This window comes from Nipponia nippon, unplaced genomic scaffold (genome assembly GCF_047370975.1).
Source record: "Nipponia nippon isolate SJK-2023a ecotype South Korea unplaced genomic scaffold, ASM4737097v1 scaffold_5, whole genome shotgun sequence".
In the NCBI taxonomy this organism is placed as follows: Eukaryota; Metazoa; Chordata; class Aves; order Pelecaniformes; family Threskiornithidae; genus Nipponia; species Nipponia nippon.
This window is the reverse complement of record NW_028262369.1, coordinates 26,172,161-26,199,812: the sequence shown is the minus strand read 5'-3', so window position 1 is coordinate 26,199,812 and position 27,652 is coordinate 26,172,161. Positions and strand designations below refer to the sequence as shown.

At 38.1% G+C, this 27,652-nt stretch overlaps 1 protein-coding gene across 8 annotated transcripts in view; it reads right to left on the bottom strand.

The window, feature by feature from the left end:
• The window catches only part of USP24 (ubiquitin specific peptidase 24), a 67,673-nt gene that overhangs the window by 6,371 nt on the left and 33,650 nt on the right, over nucleotides 1–27,652 (bottom strand). For 4 of the 8 annotated variants that reach the window (XM_087730772.1, XM_087730777.1, XM_087730775.1 and 1 more), the window contains 36 exons: nucleotides 26,931–27,016; nucleotides 26,689–26,782; nucleotides 26,271–26,426; nucleotides 24,000–24,097; nucleotides 23,156–23,251; nucleotides 22,772–23,000; nucleotides 21,657–21,816; nucleotides 21,217–21,372; nucleotides 20,577–20,647; nucleotides 19,653–19,813; nucleotides 18,711–18,772; nucleotides 18,192–18,383; nucleotides 17,771–17,888; nucleotides 16,383–16,527; nucleotides 15,808–15,927; nucleotides 15,437–15,562; nucleotides 15,126–15,224; nucleotides 14,832–14,914; nucleotides 14,461–14,602; nucleotides 13,910–14,029; nucleotides 13,293–13,513; nucleotides 12,736–12,860; nucleotides 11,935–12,076; nucleotides 11,421–11,571; nucleotides 10,002–10,097; nucleotides 9,242–9,345; nucleotides 8,692–8,805; nucleotides 7,826–7,922; nucleotides 6,194–6,310; nucleotides 5,452–5,544; nucleotides 5,014–5,119; nucleotides 3,971–4,092; nucleotides 3,330–3,443; nucleotides 3,014–3,079; nucleotides 2,635–2,701; nucleotides 525–603 (listed from right to left, as the gene is read on the bottom strand). In XM_087730772.1, coding sequence (XP_087586898.1) covers nucleotides 525–603; nucleotides 2,635–2,701; nucleotides 3,014–3,079; nucleotides 3,330–3,443; nucleotides 3,971–4,092; nucleotides 5,014–5,119; nucleotides 5,452–5,544; nucleotides 6,194–6,310; nucleotides 7,826–7,922; nucleotides 8,692–8,805; nucleotides 9,242–9,345; nucleotides 10,002–10,097; nucleotides 11,421–11,571; nucleotides 11,935–12,076; nucleotides 12,736–12,860; nucleotides 13,293–13,513; nucleotides 13,910–14,029; nucleotides 14,461–14,602; nucleotides 14,832–14,914; nucleotides 15,126–15,224; nucleotides 15,437–15,562; nucleotides 15,808–15,927; nucleotides 16,383–16,527; nucleotides 17,771–17,888; nucleotides 18,192–18,383; nucleotides 18,711–18,772; nucleotides 19,653–19,813; nucleotides 20,577–20,647; nucleotides 21,217–21,372; nucleotides 21,657–21,816; nucleotides 22,772–23,000; nucleotides 23,156–23,251; nucleotides 24,000–24,097; nucleotides 26,271–26,426; nucleotides 26,689–26,782; nucleotides 26,931–27,016 — 4,328 coding nt within the window. Of the gene's footprint in view, nucleotides 1–524; nucleotides 604–2,630; nucleotides 2,702–3,013; nucleotides 3,080–3,329; nucleotides 3,444–3,970; nucleotides 4,093–5,013; nucleotides 5,120–5,451; nucleotides 5,545–6,193; nucleotides 6,311–7,825; nucleotides 7,923–8,691; nucleotides 8,806–9,241; nucleotides 9,346–10,001; nucleotides 10,098–11,420; nucleotides 11,572–11,934; nucleotides 12,077–12,735; nucleotides 12,861–13,292; nucleotides 13,514–13,909; nucleotides 14,030–14,460; nucleotides 14,603–14,831; nucleotides 14,915–15,125; nucleotides 15,225–15,436; nucleotides 15,563–15,807; nucleotides 15,928–16,382; nucleotides 16,528–17,770; nucleotides 17,889–18,191; nucleotides 18,384–18,710; nucleotides 18,773–19,652; nucleotides 19,814–20,576; nucleotides 20,648–21,216; nucleotides 21,373–21,656; nucleotides 21,817–22,771; nucleotides 23,001–23,155; nucleotides 23,252–23,999; nucleotides 24,098–26,270; nucleotides 26,427–26,688; nucleotides 26,783–26,930; nucleotides 27,017–27,652 lie in introns of those variants that run through there. The other 4 variants (XR_015698661.1, XM_087730774.1, XR_015698662.1 and 1 more) reach the window with 4 other exon arrangements.

The following is a 27,652-nucleotide window of genomic DNA, read 5'->3' as shown; positions in this document are numbered from 1 at the left end:
TTTGTGCTGCTGCCCTCTGTACGCACTGTTATCATCGCAAACTCTGACCTAAACTGTACAGCCCTGTTATTAACTGAATTAGCAAGAGCAATAATGCCTAGTAAAGTTTACACAAAGTAGTCTGCTACAGAGATTCACATATTTCAGAACTACGCTTTATCGGGACATATGCCAAGTTCCAAGCAAAGAGAATTTAGGAATCATAGTATTTCAAAAATCTGGGACAGTTTCCTTATGTTTATCTTGGTCTTAATCCTAGGCTCCTGCTTTACAGAACATAGTTGACCTTTGCCTTTATAAACAGTGATTATTGGTTGTTATATGAGAAATCCACCTCAGGTACTAATCAGTAAAGGTTTCACTTCATACTGACACATACATGCACTATCAAGACCTTTGAGCACCACTTCTATCACAGTAACAAAAGATAAAGCTGATCGAAAGTAGAAAGAGCAGCAGCCTTAACAGTCACAGAGGGGCCTAAGGTAGGGATGAGGTTAAATTCTGAAACCCGTATTACTCACTTCTGAGCCAAAGTAACAAGAAACTTGACACACTGGTAACAACGGCTGCTGTCCACGTGGTTGCTGTGGTGCATCAAGGCTGTGGGGAGAAACACAGGGATTAAAAAACACACAATTCAGATTTCTGTGTACCAGCCAGTCTGAAAAAATAACAAAGATGAAACTAAAATTTTAACTTAGGTGGTGGAAGTTATTTCTACAGATGTTAGCATAAGTATTTGTGTTAAACACACTACTGAATTGCTGGCAGTGTTGAGTACTTCCACAACTCTACTGGATTAAAAATAGATCAAAGTGAAAATGCAGTAATTCTTTCAAATGCGGTACCTGAATTTTAAACAGTCCTCTCCTAATGCAGTTATTCTTCCCCTATAATCCAGTCTATGTTAGATAATCACTATGGTTACATCTATCTGAAGGAAAAAAAAAATGTTTGAAACTCCCATAAATGGGCCAGATCACCAGCTTCCACCTGGATCAAAACTTGCAAAGCCAGAAGAAGGCTTAAAGCTTCTTCACACAAACAAGCATAGAAAAATTCAACAGCCATGAATCTCTTCTATGGGAGACCTGGGCAAAACCCCAGGCTATTCGTACCAGGAAGTTTGCTATACCACGAATTCCCACATCTTTTAACAAAATTCTTTGACTGAGGAGAAGCACAAAGATTTCCATGGAGCTGCCACAATCAGATCTGTTACTCTGATTCTATGATTCTATGATTCAAAAGTTGCTCTGTCCATAGGAGTCAAAGAACACTGTAGTAAAACCTCTAAAGTAGGCAAACAATTGCTAGGGAACTGCAAATTGCCAGTTTCTCTACCGTGAAAGCACAGCAGATGATTAAAATTACAGCACTGGTGTACTGCAAATTATGCACAAACACCCTCTTGAGGACCACAGAAAACTATTTTTTGCTGATTTCCTTCCTTGGAGTAAAACTAGCCAATGTGACTGATAGGTCATGGTCCACATGCAGTGAGACTGGATGCTCTTCAGTGCTGTTGCAAGGAAACTCCAAGGTAAAACTACAACTTTGACTCCCGAAACTCACAGCAATTCTTGTAAAATATGTATGATTTAGTAACATTACACAAAAAGCCTTCAACATGAAAATCCAATTGAATAATTGTATCTCTTCTCTGTAGAGGAAAAAAGGTCATGTATTGCCCAAGTTACAGAATAGAATTGATCCAAGTGGGACCAGTTTACCCAGAAATAACCACTCAGCTATTCTCTTACACTACTGCATCTTCTCTTCTATCAGTCATACATGGAAACTACTGAACAGAAGAGCGCTGGAGTATAAGCAAGAAATAAAGAACAAAGCTAAATATTCCTTTCACTAAAACAGAATCCAAAATAACTTAAGGTGAAAGCCACAATCTGAAGCAGCTCCTCATCCAAACAGCTGTGAAAGAGATGCTCAAGCTGCACTAACTCATCAGAGGTGCTCTTTGAGCACATTGTGGCTACCCCCACATTTCTCTTGCACACAAAGCCTCTTCTCCTAATTCACATGACGTAAGCTCTCATTGCTTCTGGGACTTTTCTGCTGCTTTCGAATGCTTTAGTAACTACACTTCAGTAAAGTTTCTGTACTAAATGGAGAGACAACACTTTGTATGAGCAGCAACAAATGGGAGGCACCTGTCAGATTATGAGGCTATCCTGCAGTTAGTAGTATTAGCATCCTTCCATGCTGAAGGTACTTTTTTTTCCCCAGCATTATGTATACACCTTGATCTGCTTCCTATTTCAAAAAGCTCTCTCTCTCTTGCCACCCTCTTGGTTAAGGTTCCTTAATGTCACTTTTTAAGTACATAACTATCACTCTTCTCTGGGTTCACTGACTGCTGTTGTTGGAGAGAATTAAATTTTTCCCAGTTAAATTCCTTTCCTGTTTGCTGTTACTATAATATTCTAATGCTTATTTTGGATTTTCTTAGATCATTCTGTGGGGTGGTGCTGGCTAAATCAAATAGTGTCAAGTTGTTTTCCCTGAAGTAGTAAAACAGTTTAGAGGGATCAGAAACTAGGAGATGATATGAACCATCATCAACATAAGGGTCAGTACGAGACAGGAGCATTCACCCACTGGCTTACTTGCCTATTAATCCATTTTCAGTTTCAAAGGCAAATTTGATGCGCTCTACTTGTAATGGGTCTTCAATAACCTGTTAGGAAAGAAAAAGATTAATAGATACTTGTGTGATACCTGTACCTATTCTACGAAACGTGTGTGATACCTGTATCTATTCTACGAAATGTTTTTAACTACGTCAACATGAAAAACAAATAAGACTTGTGAAGTTTCATATATCACTGGATTATCAAGACAGCAATTTAAAAAGTAATAAAAACTCCAAACTGAAGGATTAAAAGATACATAGATGTTAAAATTACTAATGCAGTCCTGACTTTTTTTTTTTTTTCATTATGCATCGATACAAAAATTTATCTTGTACAAGTCTTTACCCTTCACCTACCAGTATCTCATGGAGTAACTGGAATATGTTTTTCAGTTCATGAGGTGGAGCAGTTTCCAGCTGAGTCTGCACGTAAGAAACAAAGTTACTTAGATAGTAAAATACGTTGATGAAGCAAAGAATTACAAGACAGCTTTACAGATTTTTAAAAATGTAGAAGTTTAAAAGGAAAACCTGACACCCTCCCCCCCCTCAATCCAACAAACTGTACTGATTGTTCTGCAGATCCCAGTGCCATTATAACCCATAAGACACAGTATGACCAAAGCCTAGAAGAAACACTTATGCAAAAAGCTTATCTTGATTATCTCCATACCTTGATGAAGTGTAGCACAGTAAAGGAAAAGTGCTCATTACAAAAGCAGCAGTAGACCACCATTTCAATGAGAACCGACAGAGATCCAGTTAGCTCTCGTAATGCATACATCACCTAATGGAATGGTACGAACAGTTTCAGACACAGCCACACAACTATTTCTAAGAGACGGATCAAATTTATAACAGAATGTTACTCTTTTCCAGGAAGGATGTGGTTTTTTTTTTTTTTTTTTTCCTCCCAGTGAGCTGAACCCCTGCCCTCATAGCACTCCATTCAGCTCCTGCTGCCCACCTCTAAGAGTCTGGTCAAGCACGATCCATTAAGTCAGAGCAATCCAAACTAGCACCTGAGGCTGACATACGGTAACCGACTGCATGGGTACTTGCAAAATGTGTTCAGCTGTCTTTGCTAACTTCATAAACTCTCTAACCAGACTCCCGAGTTTAGGGATATACTGGAAAATAAGAAGGTGTCAAGAAGAAACCAAAGGTGCCGCCTTGTTTAGGCTCAAAATAATAGCCATATACTCCCCAGCTGTCTGCTTTTCAATATTCAGTGTTTTTCATATAAGGATAGTTCAAAGAAGTAACATCAGATCAGCTTTTAGGTTCAAGTAGGGCAGAATTTAGAACAGATACCTCCATTAAGTAAAGTTTTCCCTCAGACAGGAATAACAAGGCTTCCACTTCTTCATGGAGCGTCAAAAGCGGACCTGAAGCGGTGATGCTTAGAGGTGGACGCTGCTTAAAGAGACCAGGAGCTATAATAGCAAATACAAAAACAATCCACTAATAAATGAGATTGTTCTACACACCTTGAAGACACTGCTGCTCATTTGGCACCATATAACCTCTAATGACATTCAGCTCAACTAGCTTATCGGTTGTATGGTACTACTCCAAGTAACAATCTCTTGCACACTGAAGTGCCATTTACTTTAGTGACAACCCAAGCAAACGAACTGCAAGAAGGCCAAAGCAAAATGTTCATATTTACTATCAGTATTTTGAGCTTTAGTTTCACTTCCAATCACTGTTGCATATTCATCACATTCAGAATGTTTATCATCCTTCTTTTACTTCATGATTTTTCACCACCTCCAACACCAGAAACTTTTAGCCCTACACAGAAATAAAGTTATTCTTTGAAAAAGATAACTTTAAATTCCTCCTTCAGGAAACTAAGGATCTCAACTTACTTCGTGATTATCTTTATTTCGATATCTCTGTCTCTTTTCAGAAATATCTAGGAAAGTATTTCAGTGCTTGTTATTCAGTAGCTTAGTCTAAATACTCCCCTTCAGATTACCAAAAGGCATAACAAATCTAAGCAAAATACAGCCTGTTAGGCTGCAAGTCTGACCCAGGCAATAATGACACAGCTTGATTCACTCACATGAGGAAAGACCTTTTAGGCGTATGGGGGAGGGGGGAAGGCACAATAACGTTAGTATCAAGATTCCCCCCATCCCACGTGCCTGGAATACTATGTGTTTGCCACAAACTCTCCGTACATTTACAGCAAAATAAAAAGTAATAAAATAAAAAAAATAATAAAAACTATGATAACCATTACTGCCTTAAATTCAAAGTGATTGCATTTTTCCTCATTGATATTAAGTTACTCCCACTAAAAGTAACTGAAATACAAAGTCACCAAAAGGCAAAAACTCAATTCTTACCAACATTTCTTTGTGAGGAGATGTCAGAGTGCAAAACAAGTAGTGCTACGGTATTGTGAAGATATCCAAACTCACGTGCTTGTGCTGAACTCCACCTGCGATTCTGCTTGAACCAAAGGAGAGATTTAATTAACTTTTGATTGGTTGATTTAGTCAACTTCTCCTAAGTCAAAACCAAGCAATGTCCTTAACAGTCCATCACCACATTCTAATACGTTGAATGTTGGTGAAAATGTTGTTATCAAACCACTTCTGCCAAAACAGCTATTTCCATGTTAACTACAAATAGGTACAGTAAGACTTGCATGAAGTTTACAGAATAATCCAACAGTTAGTCTATCCTATCACATGAAAAGTATTTATCCATAATTTAAGCATCATAAAAAACACAGGGATGGACAAACTACAGCACAAAAACACAGGTTATGTAAGCTTTACCTGATTACTCTGCCGGTTGGGGCCAAGGAGAAAGTTGATCATGTGCCTCAAAGCAGAGTGTCTGAGAAGAAGACCACTAGCCCTTATACCCTGCTGTTTAGACAATAATAAAAAGTTACATTCCTGTGCAGGTAAAGAATTAATGCTCTAGGGAACAAAAATAAAATGCATAGGCTAAACACTGCATTTTCTACTCCAAAAGAGAAAGTCACACAGATTAATAACGTACACCTCTAAAAAGCTGTCTCGTTATATAGAGCACATTATATAAACCAGACCAGAATCAGCATAAGCAAAATAAGTGTCATATTAAAAAAAACAACCAACCAAACAAACAAAAAAAAAAGAAAAAGAAAAAAGAATAGTAGAATAGAGAGAAACCATATTGGGGTGAACAGTCCAGTCAGTTATTCTGCTTTCTATAGGACAAAAATCCTGAACATTGGATTTTTTTTTTGCCCCAAAAAGAACAGCCAAGAACAACTCCCCCAAGACAGAAACCCAAAGTTCAGACTCTGGAAATGACATCTTCAATTCGTATACTTTGCTGGCATATTTTTGTGTAATTTTATCCTAATCCAGTGTTCAAAGCCATTTATTTTTTGAAAAAAGAAAGAAAAAGGAATACTCTAATAAAAGTTCTGGAAGAGTTTCATCATGCTGCTTAAACATGCTATGAATATGGATGACTAGCTGCTTTACTATTGTCCTTTAAAATTAAACTAGCATAAAGGTTTCTTACCTTCTGTACAAAGTTATTGAATAGCAAAAAATACTGAGCACAGTTTTTACAGTTTTCAGGTACATCTTTATCCAGTAGAGCAAGTAGCACCTCCAATAATTGATGTAGACTTTTTAACTGGGGAAAAAAAAAATTAATTTGAATTTAAAGAGTTGTCAACTGCTTAAAAAACAAAAGTGCTTCACATATCAGAGCTAAGGTATGGTTAACAAAATCATATGTGTGGTCACAAACACTTGCTGTGATGAATATGAATAGTAACGTAGGATTGCAGCCTTCCCATTTTTAACTCTTCTTAATGAATGCTGCATATATTAAACAGGACAGTAATGAAAGCATTGGGATGTAGGTAACTTGCTCAAAGAGTGGAACTCAGCCGTTATGTAAGTTTGCAACATTTTTTAAAGCAATTCAAATTACTCCAAGTGAACTGCTGTTCAAACATTCCAGTCATTACAGTAATGCAAAACAAACCAGATTAAAAGTAAACTGTCACTCAAGGTCTCACACTAGCACACTATCACACTCAATTATGCAAAAAGCAATGTAATGTTAGTGTTTAGTTTGCATCAAAGCACACTAAGGGTATACACATTGGTATATAATTTATTACATCTCAGTTAACAGATAGCACCTAACAGCCAAGAGGAAGTAATCAAAAACTATCAAACTGTATTGTAAATGTTCATCTCCCTACTACTGTATTCAGCTTGTAAGGAAAGATTGTTATGAGGTCCTAAAGCTCTAAACACAACAAACTTTCTTAACAGAAGCCTGTGCAACAGTAGTGCCTTCCACCCATGACACTGGATGAAAAAGGATAGATCCCAGAAACTCCATAGAATAAACATCCTATCGCATCAAATATTAAAGTTTGATGTAAAAAAAAATAAATAAATTATTTGAGATTAAACAGGACTTGGACATTTAAAAGTGTCCAGGTCTCCACTGACGACTTACAGGAACATGCCAGAACACAGATAACACTTCTGTCTGAGTTCTCTTAATATAAATGATTTGGTTCAGGTATCCCAAGAGAAACAGGTAAATCTCAAACATTCTACAAATGACCCCATTTCACAAATTTCCTGCTGGGTTTTCCTAGAATATTGAGATAACTAAAATGTAACAAAGCTGCACTTCCCAAACTTACTTGCCAAGTTTTTCTAATAGAAAATGAAACCTTTGAACAATAACCATACTTATGGTCTCTCTCTGGAACTAGATAACTCAGTTACTACAGCTATAGGCTTCTGACTGAGTGAGGAAGGAGAATCACTTAAAAATTAAGCTGATTTCTAGAATCAAAAAGAGAATAAATCTTAAGAAAACACTGTTTCCAAACTATTAAAATAATAGGTGATACCAGTTTTTAAGACAAGCTGAAATCAGGCAGAATTGTTTAAAAGTAACATTTTGAACTTAAATTCTGAGAATTACAGCAGCATGTTACCTCCTAGGGTAGGAACAGACAAGCATCAACCTGTTCAAGAAATGAAGCACTACAAGCATGATCAAGATGAGAGCCTTTCACCTTGTCATTTACAAATCACACAGCACTGTCTGCAAATACAGCAAGAGCCATTAGGTAGAGACAACCAACAGGATCATTGGTGATGAGGTGACACCAACCTTCTCCTGATAAAGCAAGGCACTGTCCAGGGTTTTTTCAAGAATAGTGGCTACAGCAACTCGCACCTCTCTTACGCTGCATTCCAGGAGGAAAGTCCTGGAAGATAAAAGACAAAGCTGCAAAGAGAACTGGAATGAATGTGTACACACAGTTACTATGATTAAGTGTGGTGTTTATTATTTGAAGAAGGAAAACAGTACAGATAATTCTTGTATTGTACTTCTGTGAATAAGCTTTAACATTTTCCTGCACTCCTGCTTGTCACTAGTAAGGCCTGTAATATTACTTTTATTTATTCATTCAAGTAAAAAAAAAGCTGAAACTAAAAGCTATCATAGGATCCTGTCTTTCAATACAACTTCAAAGATAAAATTTCCTTTAGATTGACACACCTCTCTAAGTGTGTCAGTTCTCCAAGAATTTGTCTTAGGTGCATTCAAAACACCTATTAGCTGATCTTGAGCTTGGTGAGAAAAATTCTTTCCCGTTTATCTGTGATCTTTGTCAGGTAAGTATTTAACTTACTTTACCCCAAACACTTACACCACGTTCTCCTTTCCCACTACTTGCAGGAGTGACTAGACATAAACTTAAAACACATTCCAAGGCACTGCACTGAATTAAACATCTGCATCCTCCTCCACGTATGCTGCACTATTTTATTGGATTTTCAGAATTACTCAGAAAGCTGCACAATCAGAGAAAATACTAGAAATAAAAACCTAAGTGATCATCCAGAATGTCTGTTTAAAGAATGTGCACAGTAAACTCTGGAAATACATCAGTATAGGCCAGATCATGTTATTAGGAAGCTTTATCCATACATGAGACACAAAACACCTAAGACAGAATTACCAGTACTTACTTTACAAGCTCCCGACCCTCCGGCCCAACGAAATAGTCAACTAACCACTGACAAGCATCAATGCTTTTGGAGAGCAGTGCATCTACAGTGGCAATCCATTCTTCTGTATCAGCCCTTTAACAAAACAGGGACAACTATCAGTAATGACAGAGAAAAAACACCTCCAAAATCTAAGCCATGTTTCTTGTTTGCCAAACAGAAAGAATTTTTACTTTAATTGAGCATACATTAGATGGCTTAAGACAAAAACACTTAGAGAAGTATTTTGGAACAACTTGCTGTCTTTAAAATTCATTAAAGCTTTTCCATGCCCAGTCCACTACCACCGAAATAATGGACAGCTGGGAGAGGCAGCAAACTGTCAGGTTATATATGACCCTTCTTCCTCTCAGATTTCTTTGTGATGGGATTCCAATGCAAAGCAGAAATGTATTGCTACTCCTGTGAATGTCTATGCAGTATTTATTTCAAGGTGCTGTAGGTATGACAAGCAAGAACGTAGGTATAACAACAAGAGTATGTTGTTACAGTACCCAGAACAAGGCCTTACCTGAGTTTCTTCTTGGTTCGGAGATAGGTTTGGAAGAGGAATTGGACTGCCAGCTGTAAGCTCACCTTTGCCATGCATGGATAATCAGGATGCTTTACCTTAGTCTAAAAGAAATGACAAATTTACTTCAGAGCAGAAGTATGCCTGCAGCACATATGCTGTCTCTTAAACACATCAACATGTTCTATTCAAGTAATTTACTTCATTTGGAAAAACAAAACAAAGCATTTTTCTGTGCTAAAAACAGTCTCCAGTGCTGACTATGCTAGTTAACAAATATGCTAAAACAAGAACAAACTTGCTGTAAGGCCCACTAGATCTGTGGATTTAATACATTTAATAAGTGCTAGTTTGTTTATTACTCCATTTAGAAAAACTTAATTAGTAAACTGTATTTCCAGTGAAAGTGTATCAACTTTGAGGTGACTAACACCAACTTTTGGATCTTTCATATAGAGAGGAATTTCTGTCCCTCTAGAGCTCAGTTTGCATCATTAAAAAAAGGTGCGTGTTATTTCATAAATTTTACTATGGCACAATGATGTTTCTCCCACTACTAGAACAGGAGGCTGGAGTCAGCTTTGAGATAGATGTTATTCAGCATGAAAAATTCTTGGAGACAATGAATTGCTCAGCTGGAAAAGCAAAAATCATGTCAACCCTTCTCTTCCAGTTTTCCTGGCTGTGACCCAAATAGCTTCTGTGGCCCTTTCTACCCAACACATTCCAAATACTCTAAGATTAAAATCTAGGTACTTACAGCATTCAGTGAAGCTAATGACAGAACAAAACTGAAGTAGTCACTACTGTACACATCTCTGTTCTTCATAAATTTCAAGTTTTCATCTCTTACCATCTGTAAAAGTAAAAGAAGGCAAAAAAAATTTAAAATGTTGTCAAAGTACATTTCTCTAACTAAAATTGCATCTTTTATGCAAACATATGTGGTGTTTAAAAACTACTCTCAGACCTATTCTGTTCACACTCTGAATTACCACTTCAGTGGAAGGGAAAATACATATAGGAGACTTAGAAGTGATTTTCTCCCAAGGATATTACAAAACACAAGACAACAGATGAGGGACTTAATCATTTGTCCATTAAGGGAAAAGAAAAAGGAAGAGTTGCTGGTAAGTTCTATTTTTTGCTTGCTTTTAATAAAAAAGCCAAGAGAACAAACATCCTTCAAACCTGAAAGACTTGCTTAGCAAATTTACATGTAGAGCATTGAGTCACAGTATAATTACAAGCTACAGCCACAATAACGTACTTAAATGCCAAGCCCCTCTTTTTCCAAATGAGATTTTGCTGAAAGACTCTCAATAAATTTGAGCCAAGTTCTGTTTATTGTAATAATACAACCCCAGATACAAGAATGCCTAAAATGACTATTAATGCCCTGATACAGCCCACGTGGAGGGCCATACATAGCCTGCAGAGTTTATTCTGACTGTGTATGTGATGTAGGCTCTCTTGCACATGTGCAGATCAGCAGGATGGTGTGTTCAGAAGATCAAATATATGCAAGATTGTATCTTCCTATGTATGGACCAGAGCTTCAGGCCTGCAGACTGACACCTTCCTCTTACGGCAGCTAACTGATATCCAGGTTCTACCATCCTCCCACTGCTCTGCCAATGCCATCACACCTCCACTTTCAGCCCTGACTTGCAAAATTGCCTTCAACATCCTTGTTTTCCCCTTTGAGAACACATTCATACTACATAAGCTAACAGACACAAACAGAATTGAAGCTGCTTTTGGTTTCTCTTCTCCCCTTTTTACATTCTTCTGAACTCAAGAACTAGAGGATGACACTAATTTGCCATCTTCCCCATTATTCCTCAAGTATACTTCAAATGAAGCATCTTCTCTGCTCTCATCTCTCCCTGCTTGCATGCTGACTGCTGCCATTATCTCATATTTGACTAACTTGCCTGCAGTTTCTTCAAAGCAAAGAACAATGGGTCAATTTTGTAAGAAGGGACAGCAAAACTTCCAATAATATACCACCGAGCAGCTTGTTAATAACTTTATGCCAGAATCCAGAATTATCTTCTAGCTTCGCTTTCAAGAAGGGAATTACCACAAGGCTACCTTCAAAGTTACTGTGTTCCTCTTACTATGTGCTTAAATTTCCTATAAGTAGGATTTAGTTGCCACTTTTGGAGTGCTCTACCTGATATATCTGCACAGGCATTTTCTCTACAAAAAGTCCCTTTTTTTCTCCTTTTCGAACCAGCTTGGTCAAGATGGAGAGGCGGTCGCTGTTGGGCCTGTGGGGTCGAGGTGATGACTGGGGTGAAATTTCTGGTGAAGATGGAGCAGATCTGAAACATATACAAGCTCAAGGTGAATAATGAAATCCTATGACAAATCTACAGTTCAAGTTTAAAATACCAGTACAGCCAGTATAATCTTAAGGCAAATTTAGATGACAGTCTAAATACTTCTTAAGGCTGTCAGTCAGCTTGAACTTCTTACTGCAATAGTGACAGCAGTATGGAAGAGGAAATTATAAAAGCAATAAAAGACATAAAATTATAAAAGCCATTAAGCAGCTTAAAAAAACCAAAACAACAGAAGGGTGAGTATACGCCTTTGCTGAACAGGAATTATTCATTTCTTAGTTCTGGAGATGGGGTCTAGATATCAACATAAGAGAAACCTTTAGAGACACAAGAGGAACTTACAATGAGAGGTCCTCAGCTTCTTGACGCACAACACTCACTCGACTTTTCTTTGGTAAGACTGGAGAGTTCTGATCAGACACTCTCTGGTAAAACAGCATATAGGCATTCCAGTAGCGCCGACGCACATCAGGGTAAGGGTTAGCTGATGGGAGAAAAGGTGTTTGATGAAAGCCTTTGAAGGTTTAGTACCTTTTTCATTCCTCCAGGGAAGTGAAACTGGGTGTGCAAGTAATACACTGTGGCAGTATAAAGTTATCTGTCAGATTAAAACATGGGTCTATGTTAGCGAATAACGAAAACCTGAGTTCTAAAATATTTTTGCAAAAAGCATGTGTATTTTAAAAAGATATTATCAGAATTAGGAAACAAGTGAATACTGGTGGAAATGTATTTGGAATTAATTCCTTAAAGTTTAACTGTATGATGCCACACCATGTTCTATGCACAGTCATTTTCACTAGCCTAAAACAAGGCCCATTTTGTGTTTTTTTTGTTTGTTTTGTTTTTGTTTTTTTGTTTTTTAAGCTATTTTAACAAGGTGCCATTTTACTTTTGAATCTCCTCTGCTACTAAGTCTACAAAGTGCTGAACAACAGTGAATACAGTTCAATTAATATTAGGCCACATACAAGCTGTTATGTCCTTCAGTAAACAGAAGGCCTTAGGAAAAAAACGGCTTCAGAAGGATTATTAGACCAAGTCACTCAAACTAGATATAATGGACTGAGTTCTCTCAGTACCTCTACTGAGAACCAGTATGAAATATAAAGCTACTGTAAATCGATCTGTACTTCTGCTTACATTGATCATAGACTTTAGGTCTATACTCTCCACCAAAACATTCATATTCCAAGGTTTCATCAGTTAAATCAAATTCTTCGACAATGGTGTCATTAAATTTATACCACTTTCCTTTTCCACATCCCCTGTGATCAAAACAGAACAGAAACACAAAGTTACTTGACTGTCTAGTAAAAAAACAAACCACCCTGAATACCCTAGAAATGACAACCCTGAAATCACATTTCTTTTGACAGCAAATAGAAAGCTTGGTTCAATCAATGTCAAAGTTCCATTAAAAAAAAAAAAAAAAAGCTTGATTAAAAATATGAGAAGCACATTACCTGCAACTAAATGTCATAGGAAGCCCTCAAACTGAAATACAAGGTACATAAGAATTCCCGAGACTTTTATAATATGGTGTGTCATGTTATTGTCTTAACACCCACAATGTTGGGTGTTAAGAAAGGGAAGAGTACTTCCAAAAGAGTTCTGAATGGCTCACTGTATCTTCCCAAAACAAATAGTCTCTCAACACCCCCCCCCCCCCCCCCGCCCCCAACCTTCTTGGCCATTACCTCCTGTCCTTTATAAAGGAGTAGTAGTGCCCTGCATGTGCCTGGCCACTGTGAACAATCACACCAACAAGCTCATAGTTTTCTGTAGGGGCAACTTTCTTCCTTGGGGAGCCTCCACCTCCTTGATCTGCATTTCTGCCATTGTCCCCCACTTCCGAGGATGAGTCCTGGCGAGCCATTCCTGATACAGTGTAAGGTTCCATGTTCAGCATCCAGGGAAACTGTTTGAAAAGATATTTCAGATTAACTGAGACATTATGTTGTATAGCTGCTTAGTGTAATTTTATGAGAATTGTATTCATACTTCCCACATTGGGAACACCAGAGGAAAACATGGTACTTCAACTTTTTATCCTTATGACACAGAAGTTAAATAAAAATGTCTTTACAGAGGTTTTTGCTCTTGCTTTCTGGAAGTACCCTGAGAACGTTGCAGACAAGGAAAGCTCTAAGGAAAAATACTAATTTTGTGCAGCATGATCATGTTGTAAGTGTACCACGTACTCAAAATCCCAGTATCAAAAATGTGGGGGAAAGAAGGAAGAATGAATAGGAAGAGTGAGATTCTACTCCATGAGGCTGGGGTGGGGGGTGGTGCCACACAAATGTTTTCTTACCCTTATTTGTTCATCATATTTAATAGAACGTCCGCTCTCCCAGTCAAAGCCAAATCTCATCAGGTGAATCACCAACAGGCTAGGTAAGACCTTAATACATGTGCGCTTCACTGTAGTTCTCTTAAAAAGAAAAGAGAGTATCACCTCTATCTATATACCTCAAACATTCTGTAATATTCTTCTACAGATGCCCAATTCCAGCTGTCTCGAACTGATGTACAATACAGCCACAGGAGAGAGAATGACCATAGGATGACTATAATACGTACAGATAAAGTACTACTGCAGCTAATACAGAGTTTGTGGAGTGGGCTGGTATATTACAGAACATTTTATCATCTTGCCATCCCTCTAGATCTTCAGTCTACAATATGAATTACAGGGAATAAAGAATACTATCTGCATGGATTTATGGATTTAACCTTTTAATTATGTGTCTTCAATGCAGAAAGAATAAGCAGTATCTAAGGATGGCTTCTATAACCATGTAATGCTTAAGAAAATACCAAGCTACAGCTGAATCTTCTTTCACATACATTAAGAACCAATACCTTTTCTTTGCACTTTTCACAGTAATAGGCATTGCTTCCTTCCAGAACTTCTCCTCTAACAAACTGATCCAATGATATTTCCAGACTTTGACATGAAGTCACACCTAGATTGAGCGCCATGAAGGCTTCCTCGCGCTCATACCTAAATTCAAGAAGAAAAATAGTCAAGGCCTTGACAGAGTAGAACCTATTCAACTCGCATTAACAAGACACACGCTTAGGAAGGAATATTGCATTTGCCCCATAGCTATCAACAGCTGTGATGCTCACAAAGGTTTATGTCTCTGACTTCTTCTGCTATTTTGACCTACATATTTTAATAGTTATGGGAGCACATAATTTGGTAAATAATGCGCTAAATTTAACATTACCTGTGAGGACAGTCCTTGCAGATCTTCTGATCAGAGAAGATTCCTTGAAAAGTATTCTTAAATATTTGGTCTCTTCCTATTTTCTGTTGGAAGTGTAAAGTTAGACATCAGTTGGATATATTGCAAAGTGAAAGACCAAGAAAGCAATAGGAATTTTAAACTTCTGAATACTACATAGATTATAAAGTAAGCTGAATGGGTCTCTGCCTTCTTTTCTGAAGAACAAAGGAGAAAGAGAGAAGAGGTACCAAGGAGATGCATATAAACAAGGAAAGAAATGACTGAGGTTTTTACCTTGAGGTACTCATCCATTTGATCTATAAGACTGGTGAAGAACTCATAAGCATCCTGTTGCTCTCTAACATAAAGTTCCTTATTCCACATCTTGAAAATCTATATAAAGTATAAATATGTATAAAAAGGTGGTTGTTCCATATACATATCACTAAAGAAAGTAATTTTTAAAAGAAATTTATTTTTACATGTTTTGACTTTTTGAAGTAGAACTTACTTTACCTCTAGAAATTCTGCAATAAGAAAAGGCTGAGCAAACAATTACTTGTTCAGCAGAAAAGCTATATATTCTAAACAAAAAGATGTAATACCTTCCAAAAGTTCTCAGGTACATAATACTGTAGCTTGCTTTCCATCAAATGACCAAAAAGAGATTGAACTTGATAGAACACATTGTCATCTGGATTGTCTGTATCATCATCAATGGAAAGCAAGGCCTGGAAGGAAACAAATAACCTTATCAAATTGGTTCTTGGCAAAATTATTACTCTAAGTTGTCATGACACACAGCGCAACAACTTATATATTTATTGTGTGTGTATATTTATGCACACACATGTACATACACAGTTCTATTTATTTTTTTTTAAACAATTCATTTATAAATGGCGCTAAGATGACCTGGCAGTTAAGGTGACAGTAATTCCAAAAAGAGGACTTTACTGGATGTTGAACCAGTTACCTCTGGGAGACCAGGCTGCATATATAGCTGCTGGAAGACGGCATTCATGTAACAAGTAGCACCACCATTCTTCAGTCCCACGAATCCTGAAATGGAGCGACTATCCACTGGTGGAAGATACTAGAATGACAAACACATTTTTTTGTCCTGATAAATTTTAAAAAGCGTGAGACTCCAACAATGTACTATAGCTTTTATAATCACTTTTATATGAGCTGTTAAGAGCAATTTAATGGAAAACCAGGAATATAAATTCTGAAAGATTGCAAGAGCGCTGTATTTGGTCATTTAGGTATTTAACACTTTGTACAACACTGTTAAAAACGGCCTAAAATATATCTAAATAAAATTGGTGATATTTAGGAAATACTTCTTTCTTATCCAGATAATAACTGACAAAGACTCACTGGAGTATTTGCTTCTGAGGAAGATGAAATGGGTCTGCATTTACTCTTATCTGCTTTTTGTCATTTTAAATTGAAGACCAAGGAAATTTCATGAATGAAGCACTTAAGTAAATCATACCCAGTACTCCAAACAACGCTAATACAAATCAAAAAAGGCTTCTTGCTTACATCGAACTCCTTGGTAAGCGCAGGGTCACACTGGTGATGCATAGAAAGCAGCTCTCTTGTAATAAGCTGGAGGTTGGAAGGTGAGCTATCAGCCAACATTACTAACACTTCATAAGCAGCTAATCGGCTATCTGCTGTACTGCACCTAAAAAGAAAACCACATTTGAGATCTACTTCATAGATGACTCAAATTATTTCTAATTCCAGAAAGCGATATTTCTCAGAACAAGTGACAATTAATGTTCAAAAGGAACACTTTAAATGATAAAACACTCCTGAGAGACAGCAGAGAGCTATTTTTTCTTTCCTGGGGAAGGGGAACAGGGAAGCATCGAATTAGAACAGCAGCACCAGGAACACTCCTTTAAATAAGCCTCCCTTACTGACATGGCAACACTTGTTGTTAACATTCAGTAGCAACGAAAAGTAGGTGCCCTAAAAAGAAGACACAGAATTGGTTGTATGTCTGAGGATGGACAGATACTCTCTATCACTGTAGCACTGATGGAGACATAATGACTTATTTACACGGAGACAAGCTTTGGAAGAGCTAGACCAGATAACTTACTTGCTACAAGAGATGACCTTAGACTTAAGCTGCTCTAGACCAGTACAAAACACTTCTACTTAGCTCTTTTCAGTGGACCAAACACACTAGCCCTTTCTTCTAAAGGCCAAAGAAAAGGCTTTATTTACTTTAAGCAAATGAAAGAGCATGCTTTAGATGAATTGCAATGGAGCAAAGCTGTAGCAAAACACTAAGGTGTAGCACGCCCCATTCAGTCCAGGGGTTGCTAAATGGTCCACTGGAACCTTCTTCAGGGTTTGTGGAAAGGCAGTGCAGACACGTCCGATCCAACTCTAACACCAACTAGTCAGTGTAATGTAAGCAATCCAGCTGCAGCAGCACGGAACTCCACATGAGCTAATTTACCCCCCCCTTCAGATATTGTAAGGCAATAACAGAAGGCAGGTGTGACAGGAAAGAGAAAGCCTGCCCTTTTTTCACCATTTGATACATTCTGGGCTATTATCAGCTATCTCAGGTGCAAGGAGACTTGCTTGGTATTAGCTTTTAAAAAAAAACACAGTTCCTTTGAAGGGAAAAAGTAAAAATAGCAGAACTTTTGAGAGTCTCATCTACAAGGGGCTTGGAAAGTTAATTTTCTGCTCATGCTCAAGCACAGACTTTGGAACAGAAAAGCAAAGATTTTGTGTCACACAAGAACTTACAAAAATGCTATTTGGACACTTATGTAGCAAACGCAGAGAATTGGAGAAGTGCTCCCACACTGGTATTAAATCCTAGTATCTGTAGCCCCAGTGTGACATTTGCATTCATGAGACCTAGGACAAAACCCAACATAAACAAGAAAACCAATTTTTACTTTGGATGGAAGTCTTGCTGGCTGATTGCAGCACTGCCTGCTGGAGAATGGCTATTCAGAATAATCCTGGATGCTCGGAAGAGGAAATCATCCAACAATGGCTTAATCAAAGATGAACCTGTAACACAGTAATCCACATCTACTGTTAAATACTTACACTATCACTGCAAATGTCAAAAGGTGTTCCATAATAGCAAAATCACTTAATAGCACCATATCAACAAAAAACCATATCCAAATATTTTATCAAATGTCAAAGGTACAACAAAGGTACTGCCAAAATAACTGCTGATAGCTCTGTACCACTTCTACCGATGTATCACAATGTCTTCACACGTACTGTCTATTGACCAAGTCATCTGTTAGTGCTATACAGAATTCACAAAAGTCTAGTCACTTTAGAGTAAAAAGGAATACTTACCAACCATTTCCTTCTCTGCCCCACAAAGTGAAAGGAGAGTCTTGATAAGCCTCAAGTGGCCTGCTAACAGGATGTTATCAGCTTCACTGGTCTCACACTCAGCTGTGCGGTTGGGTTCAAAATTGTCTAACCAGGTGATCTCATCTTCTAACATGGCAGCTGGGCTTATCTTTAGCTGTTCCATTTCTGATGCTGCAAGAGAAAGAAAACATAGAAAAATTAACAGCTCTATAAATATAGAATATAAATACAAAGAATTTCAAATGGTTTGGTAATGGTCTAGTTTCCCCCACAATGTGTACCTTCCACAAAGGAACTCATTTCACTTTCCAAAAGGAAGGAGCTACCTTGCTGTTACTGAACGCCAAGAACAGTCCATGCCAGGCATTAACACAGGCAGGTCACATCGAGTTCATGGTGTAGTAACCCCTCCGTGAAGGCGATTCTACATCTGTCTACAGAAGGAAGACATGCTTGGAAGCTGCAATCAGAATGACATGTGTGCCTGTACATACTTACATGTGAGATCATCCAATAACTGACATCTCAGGTCAAAATATTCTGTACACTGGGACAAAAGTCTAAAAGAGGTACAAAGAGAAGAAAGGTTTAATTTAAAATCAGAAGCTTTTTTTCTAAGCAGTTGCCTTTAAGGCCTGCGTGCTCTCACCATCTAATCCAAAATAGCATAGCTATCTGGGTATGCTTCTGCATGCACACGCTGCAGCTTTAAAACAAATTCCTTCCCAACAGCTACTTCTGAATGTTACAAATAACATTTAATCCTGCTTTCTTCCTTCACCTCATAACAATTTTAGTTAATTATCAGACAACAATAAAACAACAACGTGTTTTAACTTCTTTCTCAGTTACTCTTGTATTCAGATTCCTCTAGAAATTGCTGTTTAAAGTTACTATTAAATTCAACAACCTTTGGCCAGTCAGGGACAAGTTAACAGAACTGACACCTACAGTCTTTACTGGTGTCATGTGTAACATAAGCAACAAGAAATCAGGTGAAGTCATGGGTCCAGACATCACTGAGAAGACTGGAGCCTTTAGGACTGGTTTCTGATCTGGATCTATGCAGTACTATCAAATAAATTCAATGTTACTGTCATACATCCCATCGCCTCTATACCTTATGCAGGATTCCAGCCAGGTTCTGACTGCCATGACCACATCCTAGAAAGAGCAGGCCTATTTAGCAATTACCACCTCCTGAATGGGAAGTCAAATCAGCTGAACTATAAGAGTTCACAGAGGAAGAGTCGTACTTTGAGAATTCAGCTTTACTTCCCTTCAATTTACATGCTTCCAAAACTATCTGGGGTGTGACAGGGATGTCTGCTTTCGACAGACTTGCAAAGTCCTAATCCCTTGTGCCTCAGAGCTTCCACAGCACTATTCATTTAAAAACGTGATAGATTTGCTTCCTCAATAAACACGCATCTGACTTACCTCTGGTTGATTCCTCTCATGATGCTGGTTGGTGACCAAAGAGGCAGCTGGGCACCAAGAACAACACTCAGGAGAAACTGGTTTGGCTTTTGTACATCTGGGTGAGCTGATGTGTCTGTCTGACTAAGGGTGTACAACTGGTCACAGGCAACACGACGAATCTGAAACAGTGTCATTGTCAAACACTACCATTTGCACAAAGGCTGCAAAAAATACATTTCTGTTTTGTTAGAAAGCTAACAGAAAAACAGACATTGAAAAGCTTGTGTAAACCAGACTATGAGCTCTACACCCGCCAGGCAGGGTTCCTCTATTTATAGGGATTTAGCAATCCACTTCCATCCCTGAGCTAAAAGCTCTGATGCTTTATTAAACACAGATTATAAATTCAGATAAGGGGAAAAGATGCAATGACTTCATGCAAAATATATGAGATGCAGTGAAATGAAGTAAGCGTGACTTGAAAATCTCTACACTTTACAATATCCAGAATAAACTTAAATCATAAAGAATGAATTTTAGGAGGGTTCTGACATCTGGAAGAATTTTTCAGAAGTTCAGAAGAGCCCATTAAATCTTACCCCAATCTTTTGAGATGAAAGTTACTTGGAACTTTTCCTAAAGTACTAGTTTTACAGTATTTGTCTCACCAAAATGAAAGTATTTTCTTTAGATTAGCCACAGCACAGTCCTGTGCACCTCATGGATTAAACAAGCCTAAAGAATGTAATACTTTAGCATTTTCTATCAACACATCACTAGATACTGGAATTACTAACAATTATACAAAGGCTATTCGTTCAAATACAAAACACTGTGGAATACATGTAATGAACAATTTTATCTTCAGACAGTATTAAATGATCAAAGCGTACACATTTCAGAAGTAGAATATTTAAGAAGTTTTCAGAGAAAGACCCTCACCTCAGCACTTGGCGATCCAAGCAGTATGTCAATGATGAAATCGGCAACACAAGGCAAATTGTAAAAAGATCCTAGAACAGAAGAGTACCAGGCTATCTTTTTCAAAATAATAATTTAAGTCAGTTACAGTCTTGCATTAAAATACCACAGGACCTAGAGGACATCCCCTCGTCAACACTGAAAAGCAGTAACAGCTATTTGCGTATTTCCCCATCTCCTTCCCTCACCAGAGACTGGCACCATGTTATAACAGCATTTTCCTTCGCCCTCCACCACCACCACTGTTTACAGTTCCTGTACACAAAGGTTCAAGTACTGAACATTAGCTATGCAAACAGCAGCACTTACAGAATTACATACTTCAAAGCCAGTGCAAATATTTATATACTGGCAGTAAGTCAGCTTTTGCAGAACATTTCACTAAGGCACAGCACTACATGCCTTGTTTCATGTCACCTGTTCTTCAGTTCTGGAAAAAAAACCAACCCTGTATTTTTTAATGAAATTGTGTGTTTTTAACTTGAGCTGTCTCAGCTTACAAAGCTAAAAGTTTCTAATTATTTTGTACTTGTCTATCTCCAAAAGCCTTCCCCACCTTACTTATATTCCAAATAGTGACTAATCCAACTCTATTTTATACCTAGTTGCTGACTGCGTAGCTGAAGGCAGGTTACTAAGAGAGACAAGGCTTCTCCAGCAATCAGAGCATCTTTGGTGGATACGGACTGCTGTCTCACACAGATACCAGCGTGCAGCGCAGTTGGCTCTCCTTCGCTTCCTGAACTGCAATTACTTCCTGCATTAAGAAATGAACAAGTGCTGTAATCCATTACGTTTTTCAGATGTTTTCAGCTTCTGGCCAGTTCTCTTCCATTTAAAAAACTTCCCCAAATGCCATATGAATGTACAGCATTTTGCTCAGATTTGTGTAATTCAATCATATAATATCCTCAGCTGGAAGGGACCCAAGCGGATCATCGAGTCCATCTCCAATGAATTCAGCTTCAAGCTTCGAAAGTGTTCATTTAAGAACAAACAAAACACTTTCTTTAGATTGGTTTGGAGACACAGCTAATCTACCTGAGCTGCTAAGTCTGTTTCGAATCCCAGCAGGAAATAAAGTGTTGCTGTCTTTTATTGGCTGACTGCTTCCCACGAGGTCCAGTCGTCCTGCAGCAGCAGCCCAAGAGAGTCGCATGAAGCAAGCCACTGTGGAAGTGAAATCATTCACCTCCATAGTCTGAAGGAACAAGAAACAGCAGTTACTTATGCAATCTTCAGCAGCCTTCATTAATCATACGGATAAAAGGAATGTATCTTCTGGATCATGTCAAACTGACATTTGAATTTGTTTTCCTCTCTCTTCTCTAAGCATGCTCAAGGATACAAGAGTCTTTTTGTTCCAAGGAGATATTAGTATTGCTCCCTTAATAGGAAGTAGTTAGTTTTTAAATTCTCCACTAGGGTAGATACCCTTTTCACTTATATGGAGGTAGGCATGCTGATTTCAATTGTACCAATCCATTTGGGAAGCGCTGCCCAGGAACCTAACATAGCATACTCGTTACATTATCTATGAAGTTTCTTTCAACTGGACTCAACTTTCAAATGGGTTGAGTTCTTGTCAGATTGTTTTAGTAAATAGCCAGTCTCAGATTAATTACACTGACAAGCCTATAAAGGGAAATAGCATTTTCTTAAAGTACTGAAAATAAAAATTTCCTTTTTCCCCAGGGTACCATCAAGCAAATGTAATTTTTAATGAGCTATTTGAAACAAAAAACTTGCCCAAAATTTCTAATTCAAAGAAACATGGACTATAAGCCCCAGGTTCAAGCAGGAACCTTGTCCTTTCTATTCACAGAAAATTAACAAGAGTAAGATCTGAGAGTTAAGTGTGACTGAAAATAAATCACAAGTAAGATTTATGTGTAGATCTATTTCTGGTAAGCACTTTTGGGGTACTGCTTCTCTTTGTACTGCCAAAATAATTTCTGAGATTATGTTAAAATTCAGATCAAGATGGGGAAGAGAGACAAGAGAGACTGATGGTCAGGATTTTCAGAGGCTTTTAAATGGAGCCTGGGCAAGAACCTGTATAAAAGGTAGACTTTTGATTAAAAATCCAGGAGTTACACAGCTGTCACTGGAGACGACACCGCTACATCATCATAAATCACCAAACACTTCCTTACTTGTATGGCAACTCTTGCTGCTGGTATGATTTCTTCTACCCTAATGGAGGATCTATCAGACACAGAGAGCTGTCGGTAGGATGACTTCTCAGGTGTTCCACAAATGGACATCTGCCTACTTGCTTGTCGGCTGACATTACGGAAGGGGCGTGAGGACAATGCTTCCACCCCATCTTTAATGAAATCCTCATCCAGTAAGGTAGGCATCGTCTGGCCAACAAGCAAGAACCTACATTCACAAAACAAAAACATCAGGCTTATTTTTGAATGTTCAGAGCAAGTGAATGAAACAGAACTCAAAGTACCAATTAATCTTAAACATTACAAGCCGCGCTCTTAAAGCCAAGAAAGCAGCATTTTCTCTAATGAAAGGCAATTACATACCTTGCAAGTTGCAGGCAGATGGAATAGACTCCCTGTCTTGTTTCATAGTCTACTTCTGATGGGATGGAATCTCTCTGCATCACATTCACCACCAAACTTAAAAACAAATCAATAAGACAGACTCCACTTGAAAATGTTTTACATTAAGAAAGAGCCGCAACTAATTTATCTCTATCCTTCAGTTAAAAGTGCCAGACTGGAGTCTTTGGAGACTAACATCCCCATTTTCCCCTCCTACATCTACAGATGGAAGCTTTCTGCTCCTGCTGGAAAACACTTCAGGATCTATGGGGCGGGGAGGTGGATAGAATTACTGAGAGCGACATATACTTGATAAATCTGACACAAGCACAAGCAGTACTGCCAGGTCTTCCAAACCACCCACACTGCGCCTCAACTCTTATCTGAAGGGTCTGAATTTTGGAGACTGTAAGATTTAATTTGGTTCCCACTGCATGATCTATGCTTTGATTGCTTAAAATGTCCACTGGTATCTATGCAGGACTTACTGCAATGCACACACTTTTAAAGTTGAACTGAAACACTTAAATGCTAACTATCCAAATATCAACTACCTTAATAACAGCCACACTTCACAAGCTTACCTGTGCCTAACTTTATTTTGGGGTTTAACATCATGTACTCTGTTACATTACTATGGTAGCTACAGTAGCTTTTCAGACACTGGATAAGGAAAACACAGCTTTGAGTGGATTTTTTTTTTTTTCCTCTGAAAAAGAAGCTGACAGGTGTACTAGTGTGCTAAACTGTGGAAATCAGAAGCCACGCAGAACTGCTAACTAAATGAAGTGTTATAAATTGAGTCAAGATTTTGAAATCTAACCTCAAACCTCCTGCTCTGAGGAAGTTTTCACAAAAAGACTTGGCACAGTTTCTTGCCATTTCATCATCTGCGGTTGGCATCAGCTTGGAGCTCAGTACCTAAAATAAATGAATAAATAAGCATGCATACACGCTCCCCCCTTAGTATTCTTTATCTGCTGAAGGTTAAAAGTATAACAGAAAAAATCCACTACAAATGAAGCAATTAACAATACACTTAAGCAAAGCTGTAGTCAGTAAAGAGAAATCATATTAAAAATATTCAGGACAACTATGGCTATTACAGATATTTACTCTGTATGAAAGGGCATTTTTTTTTCTCATTGCAGTTTACTTGTTAAGGGAAAGGATAAAGTACATATTCTATTACATGAAATGTGTTCCAGCTCAGTTGGTGCTCCTTAAGAGCCCAAATCTTTCTCCTTTCTAGATTTTCAGTTAACAGTATCCTATACAACACCCTACAGATGGCTTACTTAATGATTCATGCCTTCTGAAACATAACCATAGTGCTATTTTTTTTTTTTTTTAAAGATGGTCCAGGTAATTCTACGGGCCTTATGAACATCACCACTGTATCATCCCTCCTGTTTTAAGTCAGCACTAAACTTCACAGAATGCAATTACGCTCAGAAACACGGCCATAAGGAAGTCTGCAGTTTCTGTTGGTCAGATCTCATGTACATTTATAATCAATTTAACTTCATGTTACATAAAGAAAAAAACAACACAACACCCAAACAAACAAAAAACCTCAGCCCCTCCCAAAACCCCAGAAACCCCCCAGAATTTATTTACTTTATTGAAAAGTCTCTTTGGCATTTACAGCCAACAGTGCTGCATGTGGGAAAACAAAATACATCTTTTCCAGGTTCACAGGTGAGAAGAATGGTTTACAGAGTTCCAGGCATGAAATCTTATCACAACACTGCATGATATAACCCTGAACATCTGCAACGTTTAATTTTCATCTCTTTCACATTCTCTGCAAATTTCCTGTGCACATTTTTTCAGAAAGCAGTTCAGACTGGTTCCCATATTTTCAACAGATCACCAGCTGAGGGGATAAAAAAGCACGTCATCCTTTTCCTGACAGAAATCATCTTCCAATTGGCTTGACTGGACTTGAGGAACAAGTTCACTCACATAATCTACCCATCTAATCCAATATACTACTTCTCATCCCATGCCAGAAAAGCAAGCAATTTATTACTTGCTTTTATTATTTTCTCTGGCATAGAAGCAGCAGGTAACTGTCTCGTCATACTGTAATATAACCTGCCAGTTCAACAAGATACCCTTGCTGTGATATGCTAAACCATTTGTTTTCAGTTGTAGAACTTGTCAACGTATTTCAAAGACATCATCAAGTATCCTTCATTACAGCTGCACAGAAAAGGTGGGAATCCTAACGCTGCAGTGTGATGACAGTGTAGGAAGATGAAGAGCTAACATTTGGGCTGCAGAAACCCAAAGGAAAGCAACTACAAGAAAATTCCTACAGCAATCTTGGCGCACACCGGGAATGAAAGAGAATAACTTTGTCCACTGTTTTTGAAGCTGCTGGCAACAAGTCCTCCAAGCTCTCCAAACCATATTTGTAATGAGTCCTCATACACAGTGGGACCTGCGAGTAGAACTAGAAACTGTCCAGCTTCCTAGAGGTTACATGCACAGCTAAAACAGGCCAGAAGCTTCCGGGTAAAAGCCCTGCACATTTGGATAGTGAAAATTCTTCGCAGTTGAATGCTTCTCAAAAATATTCCTCCTTAGCCTCTACAGACAGAATTTGGTAGACTTACATAGAAGGGAAGTTAGCATTCTTTTTCTTTCAAATCAGATCGAGCAAAACCGATCAAACTAAAAACCAGCTCCCATTAATTTTTAAAAGAGCCAACTTTTTTTTTTTTTTATATATACACTAAAAATCACATACTCAAGAGTTTCTGGAGATTCAAGCAGGAATTTCACCTAAACAGTAAGGACTTGGATGTTTTGTTGCTCCTCTCCACTTACTTCAGAATACTCCTTCCACCTTGCAAATCACAAAAAGAGGGGCCTGGCTTCACTGTAAAGTCCCTTTCTAAAGGGGTACTTTTTACCTGTTTTGTTCTGTGCAGAATTTATCACATACCTAAAAGCAGACTATGACATGACATTTGCATTTTGCATAATGACCCTGTCATGGCAGACTCCTGCCCAAGAAACTTAGAACTACTTAAACCTTAGTGCTCAGAAACACAAGTAGAAAGAAGTAAATTTGTTTTCTTACCTCTAAATTGTAGAGCACTCTGAAGGTGGACATGCCTGGAGCAAAAGATCTGAAAAGACTTTCTAGTATTGAACTAGCACTGGGCTGATGTTGGTGTTTTGAAGACAAGGATGGTGATTTTGAAGACTGAGAACTTGGTTCTGATAGCAGTGTTTTCTAGGAGGAACAAGCCACAGAAGAAATATTTTTGAGTCTACCACATTTTGTTGTAATTGGCAATACATTTCCTATAATCCGTCTAATAACCCTTTTGGCCTCCAGCTGCTTGGAAATCAGTCAATAATCCTTAACATGAGCATTATTTTGCAGTAGAGTTTCAAACCCTTCACGGATTATAATCTGACAGAGAATTTAAGAAACCTGGTAGTAAAATCCTTTTTGTTAAGCTCACCAAGATTAGTTATTGTTCAATCCATACCTTCCTTCCCAGGGAATCAAGCTGATCAAGAGCCTCTTGAATAGCTGGGTCAGTAGGAATCAAGAGCAGAAGTTTCCTCACTCGCAGTGTTATCCTGAAAAGTTATCAGAAGTTACTTGTGCAAAATAGGGCTCAGCCACACTGTGGGCTGGTGGATGCCTACACACTGAGAAATAAATAGCTATTCAAACTTTGCAGTGTGAGCATTTCTTCAATATTTAATAACCATTTAGTTTGCTTACCTTGGCTCCTCTAGATTGGCAAGCTGGTAAAGCATATCAAACACATTACACACGAGAGCCATGACTACTCCAGGGAGGGACTTCTCCTGAGAATTAAGCAGAAATACAAAGGTCTCTTTCTCCCCTCTCTGTTGCAAGTAATTTAAGAGAGCTCTTCACTGAAGCAACTGACCCAGATGCCAACCTGGCCCATAGAAATCCCAGCTACTTTCTAGACTGAAGCATTTGAATATTTACATTACCCTGTTTCCCTTTTAACAATCAATTTTTGAAGTCAACTGTTAGTTAGGGTCGACATACAAAGCAGACCAGGAGTGATCTGAACATGCTAGTTGATGCTTCTTAGTTTTTTTTTCATACTGCAGCTTTATTAATAGTGGAAATCTGGGAACCTCTCCCTCCGACAAATATGCAATCTCAAAATTAAATCATATGGGTCTTGTTTGTTTAGAAGACCCTGTAGAGATTAACAAACAGCAAGCAGGCTACAATAAGTGACAGAATACAGATTATAATGTCCAATCCACATGCATAAGGCAATTGTGTATTTAAATGCTTTGTTTCAATTGCAGTTTGAAAGCAAAGCCAGACTACTAAAGACTGGATACTCAATCTGATGTGAGCAGCTTCTGTCTCATCTTACTGTACCTCTTCCACCCCAGCTGTGTCTCCCCCAACTATCCCCCCTCCAGAAAATATCTGAGGGAAGGTTTCAGACTATT